This window comes from Miniopterus schreibersii, assembly GCF_964146895.1.
Source record: "Miniopterus schreibersii genome assembly, chromosome: 5".
In the NCBI taxonomy this organism is placed as follows: domain Eukaryota; kingdom Metazoa; phylum Chordata; class Mammalia; order Chiroptera; family Miniopteridae; genus Miniopterus; species Miniopterus schreibersii.
In genome coordinates, this window is record NC_138106.1 from 66,162,954 (window position 1) to 66,175,402 (window position 12,449).

General features: G+C 36.7%; 1 protein-coding gene across 1 annotated transcript in view; it reads right to left on the reverse strand.

The window, feature by feature from the left end:
- Positions 1-575: 575 nt before the first annotated feature.
- Positions 576-12,449, reverse strand: part of EPHA6 (EPH receptor A6) — a gene marked incomplete at its 5' end in the record, with an annotated part of 762,908 nt that continues 751,034 nt past the window's right edge. The window contains 2 exons of the mRNA XM_081138997.1: positions 576-2,425; positions 3,476-3,625. Of these exons, the coding sequence (XP_080995123.1) occupies positions 2,311-2,425; positions 3,476-3,625 (265 nt within the window). The 3' untranslated portion in view covers positions 576-2,310. The remainder of the gene's footprint in view (positions 2,426-3,475; positions 3,626-12,449) is intronic.

Consider the following 12,449-nt stretch of genomic DNA (forward strand, 5'->3'; position numbering starts at 1 on the left):
AGTTTATAAAACTAGATAAAGATGTTAGGGAAGAAAAAAGTATAAATTAACTAGATATAGGTCAGAATCAGACTTTTTTAAGAAAAAAATTTCTTAACAGAGAACTTTAATGTGGCAAATACTGAATGCTCATCCCAAAGAAATTTAAAGATTTTATCAAAGTATACAGATGTTGCTGACAGAGTCCTATGGAAGACCATAATTATCCTATCCCTTATTTTTCTAAATACTTTTTATTGTATTATAAAAATAAATATATATGGTTAATAAATTTAATCTGTTTTACATCTGTTATTTATCTGTTATTATTTAATATATATTTGAAGACAGGTAAATATGGATATTTTATATTTCCTCTAAGTGTATTCAGATTTGTGTAAATGTATCAGGCAAACTGCAGACAGTCTGTGAATGATGCGTGACCATGCAGGTGATGGCTGGAAAATGCTGCTAGCTATTTCTGACACACTTACTTAAAAAGTGATGGATTTCCCACTTTTTTCTTTTTCAGCATACTTCAAGGAATTCTTTAAATGCTCTTCCTTTTAGCTCTATACATTTTTTTTTTTTTTTTTAACACGAGAAAAATTAAGCTATGGTAGGCAAAAATCAGGAGCTAAATCAGCAGAAAATAAATATGTGGAAAAGTGTAGTCTAATGGGACAATCTGAAAATAAGAAAAAAAGAAGAAGTGAGTCTCTGTTAATAACAAGAAAGCTACTTTCACCAAAAAATGTGATTTAGGTAGGAATTTGAGAATGTGGGTAGGCACCTTTATGTCTGAGATCAAATAAAAACTGATATATTACATCAGCATCTTTAGACAACCTGGCCTTTTGGTTTTCCTCCCTTAACACATTCTCCCTACTCTTACACCTCGCACAGCAGTCATTTTTTTTAGTTTCACAAGGAACAGCTGATTTTATAATTGAATTTGTTCACTATACAGCACTATTTTGATAAGCTGACTCAGCTTAATTCACTAAAAAATAGATTTGCCTTTTTTGACAGCCTCTGAGAAGATTATGACCACAGCACACCTTAGCTGTGTTCACGTTTTTATATTACTGTACTGTGAAATGAGGTTGACACAAAATTTATATATGTTCCTGTGTTAGATCTGTTTAGGTCCTTTTCGGAGTATACAATGGATACCTGTCTCTTGGAAGGTTTGGGAAACAGCTCAGCATGTTCAGGTAACTTATTTTTTATGAACAAAACAAAAATTCTTAAACTTGCAAAATGCACTAATATCAGTCAGCTAGATGTGTTTATTTCCTTGTGCCACCATTCAACTATTATAAAATTCTGTTTAGATTAAATTAATCTTTTTTACATTAACTCCAACACTATAATCTTAGATCTTTTATTCCAAGCAATTCTACTGAGAATAACTAATTTCATTAGTGCTTTGATAATTACTTCTGAAAACCTGTGAAAAAGAACCGAGGAAATAGTCATGGTTTTATTCTACACTTCACTCTGTGAAGGCCTTTAGAGCAATGGACTCAGCCAAGGCCTTTCTAGGGGCGATCTTTATAAGGTAGTAGAGAGTGTACTATAGTACTATCGTCAGTAAAAAATTAGAGGGGAAAAGCCTCTAAACTACCACCTACTATGAAATATGTAGGACACTATAAAGTTTATTTTAAAAAAATAGACAAACCCAGCCTTAGAAGATTTGAAAGCACAGTATGTTTCTCCCTTTCCCTCCCCGATAACCCCCTTCTCACCATAGTCACACCTGACAAGAATTCACTACATAAAATCATTGCTCATTTCTGTAAATCTAACAACATCAGGCATCAACAGTTAAACCATTATAAAATAAAGTAACAATACGACTCATAGAGTTAAATATAATCATCTAACAAATAAATATGCATGTCAATTTGGAAGCTACTTGATCACAAAGCATGAAAATAAGGTCAACTATTTCTTTCTCATTTACCATCAAACTCTAAATACATCATTAAGGAAGCCACACCTGGGCGAATTCCTCTGTTGAGTCCCTGAACACTTCCCAGATACTGTTATACAAAGTTACACATCCATGCTGAGTGATTTACCGTGTGTAGTGATAATCTGCAGTGGGCCAGGGTTTTATTTGCAGCTTACTCAGAGAGGAGCTATGAAGCATGGTTTTAAAATCCAGGCTGGAAGCATAAACAAGAGGTGTGTGCCCCGTAGTCTGAACAGGAGACTGCAGTTTGTAAAGTGATGTTTGGAGAATCAGAGGAGGGGGTAGTAGAGATAATAGTTTTCATTATAGAAATGCAGAGGCACAAAACACCGGCGCTTGTAGCACTTTCATACATGAAATCCTTTCTCCTGTATGTGCATCATGTGTAAACGTAACGTCTGTATACTGCTGACTATTCGTCTCTGGTGTCCAATGAGTATGACTCCAATTCTTCTAATGTCACTGAGAGAGAGAGGGAGAGAGAGAGAGAGAAAGAGAGAGAAAGAGAGAGAGGGAGAGGGAGAGGGAGAGAGAGGGAATAGAGAGTATGAACATTTAGATCTGCTAAGTATGAGACAGAAGAAATAAACAGATACAGCAAATATGCACCATGTCCGTTTTGCTTTATAAATTTGTCCCCAAATTGCATAACTGGTAAAATGAAAGTTTAAGCAGAGATATAAAGGAACATTAAGAGTTGTTACGTTTTTCTTTTCCCTGGTGCCAGCAAATCCATCAAGTTAACCTCAAATTTAAGGGTACAAGGAAAATTTCAAATTCAGGCACTTATGTAATATTCAGATATGTCATAGGTTTAAAGGTTATATAATTTAGGTAATTATATACATTTTCAACAGTTTTAGCAAAATAGTATGTAGGGTAGAATCTATAATGTCAACTCCATTTGAGTTCTCAGGGTCTTTCAATTATCTGAAAAAGAATGCCATTGTATTATGTCGAACTATATGAAATTGCCATTACTATTTTACAACAATGGCAATTTAACATGGCTCAACCTGCTAGTTTTAGTTTCTAATCTTTTAAGCACATCTTGAGCACTTTTATTGCACCCAGTCAAAGGATAATCTTAGAGACAGTGGGAAAGTGCCTGGTCATAATAATATAGAGAAGGAGCTCTGAGATGTCATGATGATATTGTATTATTACAATTATTACATTTGATGAAGTAATAGGAATTCACTAGGTAAGATTAGCATATGTGATAAATAACTTGCCAAAGGTAAAACTATGTTGATGTAAATCTACGATGTGAACAAAGGTAATATGCATTTTAGAAATCATTATAAAATTTTAAATAGCTACTTGAATTAAATATATTCTTTCAAAGCATAGTAGTTGAAAGTGCTATTTCCAATTGGGAAATGGTGGGGAAAGATGTGGAAATGCCATAGTAGCTTTAGGAAAGGCAGTTTAACTCGTTAATAGAGCATTTGAATTTATAATCCCCTGGGGGGAGCATCTAAACCCAGTGATAGCCCCAGTACCACTTACTCGATGCTCATTCTTGAAATCAGGTCGAAAGATGTAAACCCTGCTGCCATGAAGTTATTCTTATATTGCCCCATTTTTATCGAATCCAGCCAGTCACCCACTGTGACAAACAGAGGATATTCAGGAACTTCCCCAGGGGACTCGGGCATTCTGCAAGGGAAGAAACACCATGGAGGCCACTTAAAGCCAGGTGAAGCAAAGCCAGCCAACCTTCTTTCCCCACTTAGCTCATGTTTCCACGCTCCGCTTAAAAGCAGCCCCGATTTCCTTCAGAGTCATCAGCCACTTTTCCCCGTGGACTCTCACTTGCAATTGTGTGTGTATCTTCTGCTTCTCACCACTCCTGGGTCTTACACTTCATACATCATGAGAAAACTCACATCTTGCTAACTCCTCTTTACCTGTTCTTGCCCATAAAACCGTGTTTTCAAATTTGAGGAACACCCGCAAGGAGAGTAACGAGCCACAGGCTGTTCCCTCTCACCCTTTCCGACCTGCCACCGAATCCAAAGAGCGCTTTTGCCTTTTTCGCATTTGCTATGGTAATTCCTTCTGGTTTTTTAATGGTGAATTCATTGATTGAGCCTCCACTTATTTGTTCTCAAACATTCAACAAGAATTTATTACTTATTAAAAAGTAATTTCTGCTGTCAATTGCACGAAAAAGATGTATATTCATCAAGCATAGGGTAATATAGCCCAAAGCACAGATGTTAGTAAGGCCAACACAAGGCAAAATCAATGCAATGTGGGGTTAACAGGAACAAGGAATCCAGCACTGATGGGTTTTAAAGCAAGTGATACAGAAATCTGTATTTTTCTCAGATCTGACACAAAGGGCATTCCAGTTGGGGATAGTCTTACAGTTTTAATACAAAAAGAATGTAAAGGTATTATTTTGGAAAGGCTAGGAGATGTGTGTGTGTATATACAAAAACACACTATGTATGTAGTGTAGGTATATAAATATACCTATACTATATATGCAAAATAGTTTTATATCAGTTAAAGTGAGAAAAAGAGAATAAAATGGAATTTACTTTAGAAATTATATTAAAAACAACTTGGAATTGTGCATTTAAGCCATTCTGGCAATAAACTATATTCTCTTCCTTACCTAATAACATGAAAATTAATGTTAACTATATTTTGTATGGTTTTAAAAAATACTTGATGGTAGGAGTGCTTTTATAATAATAAGCATGTTATTAGAATTTCAGGGTAATAAATATACGATTTTTAAAATTATTAGGTCTAGAGTCTATGTTACATAATAAAGGAGTAACAGTTTTTTAAATGATTGGTGTTTGAGTCAAATCCGTAATTTCTAAGTAATAAAAAACTTTCCCATTAGAAGCGAGCCACTGAATTATTTTTATTAGAATATTGAAGGCTAACCCAACTTTCATTTACTTTGCTTTTAATTATTTATAAAGTTAAAGAATGAAAGAATCTATAGAGACTTAACCGGAGCCATAGTTTTTAACATTCACATTGGAATATTTCATTATAATGCTTTTACCATTCATATTTGAACTATTTCAGCTTTAACTAGAAACTGATAGTATATGAGCACATACTATTAAACCACGTGAAATAAGAATACTTCCACTGTGAACACAACGGCATTGCCTGCTATGCAACCCTGGTATTGTTCTGTTAAAAATTATAGGAGTGGGAGTTAGGTTCTAAGATCAGTGCATAGGTAAAAATCCAAAGAGAATCTCTAACAATCAAAATTAACCTTACAGATCTTTTAAACTACCCTTAAGTGACCAGGACCTGGGCCTCTGGGAGCACAAAAGTCAAAGATGTTATGCATGGCCGTACAAGTTGCAATGCATGACTCCCGAGGACTCTGAAAGGTGCCTTCGGAATTGTTCAGAACGGAGTCCCTTCTAAAGGCCTAGAATTCATTTATTTGGTTTTTCTTTGATTGCTACATTGACTTATCTTTTCCTAAACTGGGGACTTGTTGAAGGTGGGGATGGGGGTAAAGAGAGAAGATAGGCTAATCCAGGGGCTTTTGCTCTTTATATATAATTGGAATTTACATACACTTGATACACGTATCTTGTGACTAGATTCTAGTCCACATGAGTCTGGTTACGCTTAACCTTTACTTGTGTGCTTTTTACCGCTTCTCAAATCTGTTACCATATTTCCTATTTAGAGGCTAAGCCACATTTCCTTCTCCTGTACTAGAAGCTGCAATGCTATTTGATTGTGGACTGGGTCATTCTAAATATCAGAACAAATCATGTTTTGACCCTAAACAAAGATTTATCATTTCCAAAGATTAAAAAGCTATTATAGCATCTACCACTAAATACTTTAACTGTTGCTATATTTCTTCATTTCCTAGAGGTGTTTATATTAATAAGTATTGTCAAATAAATAAAAATTCATATATAAATACAAAACAGTAAAGGTCTCCATGGAAAACAGAGCGAAACAGGTTTTTAATTGTAGCATTTCTCAGAGTCTTCCCTATTCAAATGTCCATGTGAATACATAAGAGGATTCAGAATAGCTTCTGCATTGTTTTCCTAAATTATCTGACCAGTTTCCATGGAACATACTTTAAGGAACACTGCTGTAGTAATGTCACTGGGTTTAAATATCAAAATGCCTAGGGTACCCTTAGTGCTTACAAACATAAATAAAACACATTTAGAAAATGTATGGCCTGTTTTAAAACAATCTGGCTTTCATGTCTTTTACGTACTTGTCAAAGAAGTTTGTTGAAACTGAACGAAATGAAAAGAATGCATTTCAGCGACTTTCCTTTCATACTCCTGTGCCGTTCCTGAGGCGCAGGCATAGTCAGATGCCTTCCACTCCTCTCTCTCTCGTGCTGCTGCTGGATTAACTCTTGAGTTTTCACAGTTTCATACACTTGGTGAGTGGAAATGTAATTTGCTAATTTTATGTCCTTAGTATAGAAAAGTCATGGAAGGACATTCAGTATACTAAATGACTTAAATGGCCTACTTCTCTGTTGAAAAGCACCCACGATTTGCTCCCAGGATGTTTTAATACCATAATCCCCCTTCTCTCCACACATCTTGAGTAACCTAGTTACGCTCTGGCCTTTATACGGCGGCACTGGCAGTTGATTTAGTAAGGTCAGGGACCCCTCATTGTTCACAGCCACTGTGCAATAACTCTTCTCTCAGCTTCTCTTATAACGAAGTTGAAAAATGCTGCCAGTGTTCTGGCTTTGAGGGCTGGGTACCATCACCCTCACATGAATTCTCGGGAATATTACCTAATAAACAATAAATGCCCTTTCTTATCAACCATGCACAATGATAAATTCAGTCTGCTATTTGCTGAGTACTTAGAAATTTCTGCTCTTTGTGATTAGTGGGAGCTGCCCACCTGAGAAATGTCTTCACAGCAAAATCTGCAGCTCACATTTTAAAAAGCACATATTGTAGGACAAAAGGTCGAGGGTCTACTGCTTTCCTCAGAAAAATGAGGAGGGGGTGGCATTAGGAAATCCCAGGTATACATTACGATCAATTTAGATTAGGGAAAAGGCTGGAGTATAGTTAGAATAGGTGACGATACAGTTTAAGGTGCAATAAATATATACTTTCAATACATCTAAATATGTAAAAAAATATAGTACTGATACAGCCAAAAAGTTTTTATCCTAATGAGCCCTTTGAGTTGACTATAGTACTCATCTTTTCATTTAGAAAGTTCTTAGACAGCTTATCAATAGGTATTGGAACTGCCATTAAAAAGCAAGAAGGTTTCTCAGATAAATGAAACAGGAACAGACCCATAGGTACACTGAACAGACTGATGGTTGTCTGAGGGGAGGGATGTTAGGGGACTGGGTGAAAATGGGGCAGGGATTAAGAAGTACAAATTACTAGTCACAAAATATTCACAGAGATATAAAGTACAGCATAGGGAATATAGTCAGTAATATTGTAATTACTATGTGTGGTGCCAGGTGGGTAGTTGAAATATTGGGGGGAACACCTTGTAAAGCATATGATTGTCTAACCACAATGCTATACACCTGAAACTAATACAAAATAATATTGAATGTAAACTGTAATTGAAAAATAAAGTTTAAAGAAGCAAAGAGGTATTTATTCTCAAAAGTTTTCCATGTTTTATAGCCATCATATAAATGTAATAGTAATAGATCCACTTAAAATGATTTGCAATAGTGCTTGAGAAGCACTATTGCAAGGTAAGATCTTGTTTTAATAGGGAACCATTACATCCATTACATGCTTAAAGGCTTTTCTCCCCTTACTACTCTAATATAACTTCTTTTTTCCTAGCTCTTACATTTATATATGGTTAGCAGAACAGTACAGACAGGGTCCATTCTATCTCATATTTGCTTTATTTCAAATCATAAATATTTTGCCTATTTCAACAGTCTTCATAACTACTATGCAAATGAGTGTATAATGTTCTATATGTTAATGCCTAATAATTATTAATTCCCTGAAATTAGACTTTTAGGTTGCTAACTACATTCTTTTATTATAGATGATTATACAGTTTTAAAGCATGTATCTTTTTTTTCCTTCAATTGAATTACTTTCTTGGGAAAAATCCATAAGAAAGAAAAAAAAGTTGTTTAAGAGTAAGTTAAAAGTCCCTGATGGCAGGAACCATATCTCACATCTTTCTGTTTTCTGTAGGCATTAGCACAATGCTGAAAGTATTACAGGAATTCATTAAATAAATTATGATTTAGACTTGAATGTTCTTTACAAAAAAGTTTGGTCCATGACAGAATGGCTGATTCATATTGAATAATCTATTTTCATTTAATTCCATTAAATGGAAGAGTGCCTATTGATGTAAGGATGAGTCTATTAAAGAATATGCTGTTTACTTAATGTATTCCTTGCATTGTGAAAATGTTTTGCTTATATCTGTCTTTTTAGGTTTCAGAGTGGAGGAAGAGGCAGGTAGTTAAGGTGGAATGAGGTTGCACAGGGTTACGGGACCTAGAACCAGAAAATCAGTATTTACTTTTTTCAATATCAATGCTTTCCACGAGTTTCTCTTCTCATGACTCAGGGACTACACTTCATACTATTTAGTTAATCCATAAAATAATCCCCTAATACACATACTATCTATTTAACTTTTGAAGGAAGAATTTATTTAATCAGATAAAAAACATTGCCCTTTTGGAGGGGGGAGGCTGGGGGACATCTGTAATACTGTCAACAGTAAAATAAAACACACACAACAAAACAAAACAAAACCAAACCACATCGCCTGTCTACAATTAGGCCTAACAGTCAACTTGAACACAAGGTAAATTAATGAAAGAATTTTGACATAAACTTTAAAGGGAATTTTATTCAAAAACGCTGCAAAATGCCATATATCTTGTGACTATTCCATGCTTATGGGCAATATCTTTTCATTCCAAGCAATGTGACTCTCCACAGTGTTAAATGGGAAACATGAATTATTTTTTGTGAGCATTTTCATAAAGTCTTCAGAATTTTTTATTGATATGATTATTTAATTCTTATAAGAAGCCTGATAATTGGCGGAAAGAATGAAGGACTAAAATTCAAAACAAATTTTAAAATTATAGGTGTGTTTGAATATTAGGAGGGGTAGGAAAAGTGCTGTTTAACAAGCTCCCATAACTCTGAGTGTCCAGTGCGTGGTCCCTACAGCTTGAATAATAGATCGCTGAACCTCACGGAGAGCCTACTTGTGTGAGGAAACAGGGGACACAAATAGATTTCGTATTGCATTGCCAACTGCAATTCATTAGCCATGGTTGTCAAAATGTGGTCTTGAGCGGAATACCGAGGCGTCTGGGCTCAGCGGGAAAGTGCTGTGATGATTGGTCATGTCTGCCACAGCAAGGGGAAAAAGCAAAGCACAGATTTGCCAGCACTGGAAAAATTCAATCTACAAGAATGCCTGAGGATGTAATTTTGGAACTATGCTGCTACAGCCATACTTCCCTCATTTCTCTATTTTGTTGTAGTTTCTACTTTCTTTTTTCAAATAATGTTCTTCAAGTGGCTGAGCATCACGAGAGGATCTTGGGGGAATGGACACATGGACTATGAACTTGCTACTTACTCCCACGGACAAGGGCACAGCCTCTCCATCCTTGTACGCATTTGTAGTGGAACATAAAATAATAGCTTGTGCCCCACTACAAATTCTTTTTGGGGTTTTAATACACCTCGTCATGAAGTCTGATTAGTTTGGAGAAAACCTATCTGGAAATATAGAACTGTACCCTCTTTCCTATAATCACATTTTGGAAACAGTGCTGTTTTGTGAAAAATCCTGGCCTTCTGTGTATCCTGTGTAGTGGAAAGAACAAGGGCTGGGCAGTCAGCGCACCTCATTCAAATTCCTGACCTACTCATCCTTTGCTGGGTACCCTGGGGAAAGTCAACCTCTTTGGGTCTTCATTTCCTTGTCGGAGGGACGGAAACAAAATAGTGAGGAATACGTGACCTAACAGATGAAAGTGCCTAGTACAATGATTGGCACATAGTAGGTTCTCAACGAATAATAGTAAAAGTTATTATGGACAATGTATATTAGATTTTGTATCAACATTAGTATTGGTGTTAACGTTAGTATTATTATCTTATGCCAACAGTTCATCTAAATTGAATTTAGAGCTGCGTAGTATTCCATGGTGTAAAAGTCCCACAGCTTTTTTGTCCACTCATCTATTGATGGGCACTTGGGCTGTTTCTCGTACCCTTTGGGACAGTATGGATGGACCTGGAGAATATTATGCTAAGTGAAATAAGTCAGGCAGAGAAAGACAAACATCACATGATCTCACTTATACGTGGAATCTAAAGAACTTAATAAACTGATGCACAGAATAGATTCAATGACATGGAAGCATAGATCAGACTGACGAATGTCAGAGGGATGGAGGAGGACGGGTGGGTGGAGGGGGAGAGAGTAACCAAAGAATTTATGTGCATATATGCACAACCCAAGGACACGGACAATGGTGGGGAGAGGAACTGGGGAGGGGGGTGGGATGGGGTGGAATGCGTCATTGGGGAGAAAAAGGGACATCTGTAATATTTTAAACAAAAACAAAATTAAAAAAAATAAATAAATAAAAAAAATAAAAAATAAAAAAAATAAAAATAAATAAATTAAATTTAGATTTTCTAATGGGTAGAACTTTCACACTTCCTGATTAATACTTAATGTTCTGTCTTCCTTCCACAAAGCTTTGATAATTCCTCAATTCAACATTGGGTTTTGTCTAGCTAGTTACTTCTCTGTCATAAAAAACATGATTAAAAGTGTTTGCTACAGAGGTCAAACAAAACAAGTTCTTCATGAGCTGGAACACAGAGATAACAATTTAGCAAGTGCTGATTATGTATAACCTTGGCAGCACTGAGCAAAGTCTTTTCAAAATGAATGGAAAAAGGTATATCACGTTGTTGAAAGTTATTGCCCTGTGAAGACAGCATTACAGGCACTTTACTAGCTAGATGCAGGGGGGCAGTGCCATTTAGTTTTATAATGTTAACTCTTAGTTCTCGAGAGCAGAAGTTGCGAATTCAGATGCCGGTTTGAATTTTTCTCTACCTTTATGATTCATGTATTTCTGGAAGCCAAGTGCTTAAAAGTTCAACTAGATTTATATACACTAAGAAAAGTGGTGGTTCCAGTTCCAAGAGTTAAAATATTATAAGATCCTTAACTATGGTCCAGTAGGTAGTGAGCATATTCCTAAGGCCTTGGCTTGACTAGAATAGGATTTTTGAGGCAAATGACTCTCAAAGACTGGGTTAACTGCTGTCCATCCCCGGATGTTGTCAAGGAGCCCATAATCTGAAAATTCTCTGACAGTGACAGTCTGGGGATCCGGAGCAGGGGTTGTCAGAAAGTGTTATTTCCTTATTGCACTGCAGCACCGTCCGAAAGGGCACTGGCCAGCTGCCAACACGCACCCAGCAGCCTGCCGTGGGTGGGGAATCAGGGATGGGGTTGACGAGGCTGGAGGATGGATACGTAGGACAATTGGTGGGGCTGGGAAGGCAGGGCTGGGTAAAAAAATACCCATATAGCCATCAATCCACTTCATGCTATTAAACTACTAGACCCCATAACCCTGGACTCTATGGGGTTGAGAGTTGCTACCAAATTGGTCAGGGGAGAGGGCCAGGGGAAAAAATGCCATAGCCAGGCGACTGCTCCTGCTGCCATTCTCCACGTGGCCTTCACCTCGAGCTGGGTGTTTTCTCCAAGGGACCATGTGATAGCTACAACTAATTCTTTGAAAGGAGGTTATAGGGCATTATTGTAGAATAAATTAAAGTGAAAGTAGTTTGAAATTCACACTTAGGAAGGATGACTGCCTATATTATAAAGCTGCTTTTGCAAAATTATTTCTTACAATCAATTTAAGGTTGTATTTATAATAGAGCTACGTTCACTTATATGCCCATATACTTTCTTGAATAGGAGAGAAAGCGCGGAGGGTGGGAACTGCACAGAGCTCTGAACACTCCCCTGGGGGTGTGTCGGGCACAAGAACATCAGCATTGTTTGGAGAGGCTGCTCCAAACAATGAAAGCCTTCTCTGACCCACATTACTTCTACTGGGTGTTCTGTCTTTTGAAAGGAAATATTACAGATATAAAGTCATGAAATTTCCAATACGTTCGTGTAAAATTATTAAGCTGTGGGTCTCCCAGCCTTCTCCATCCCTCCCTGCTGCCTTAATTTCTTCTCTTCTTACTACTCTGTCAAGAGACGGGATAAAAGCTTCTCAGGTGAATTCTTGAGAGAAAGCAATTAAAGTGGAATGAAAACCATGGGGACCTAGAGGATGACAGAGTTATGCCAGGGTAACAGTGTGAGAGAGCCCTGGGAGTTTGGGGATAGCAGAGAAGAGGCGAGTGCAGGAGAGTTTAATAAGAGTCACTGTGGGTTATACACTTACAGGCTCCTTTCCCAG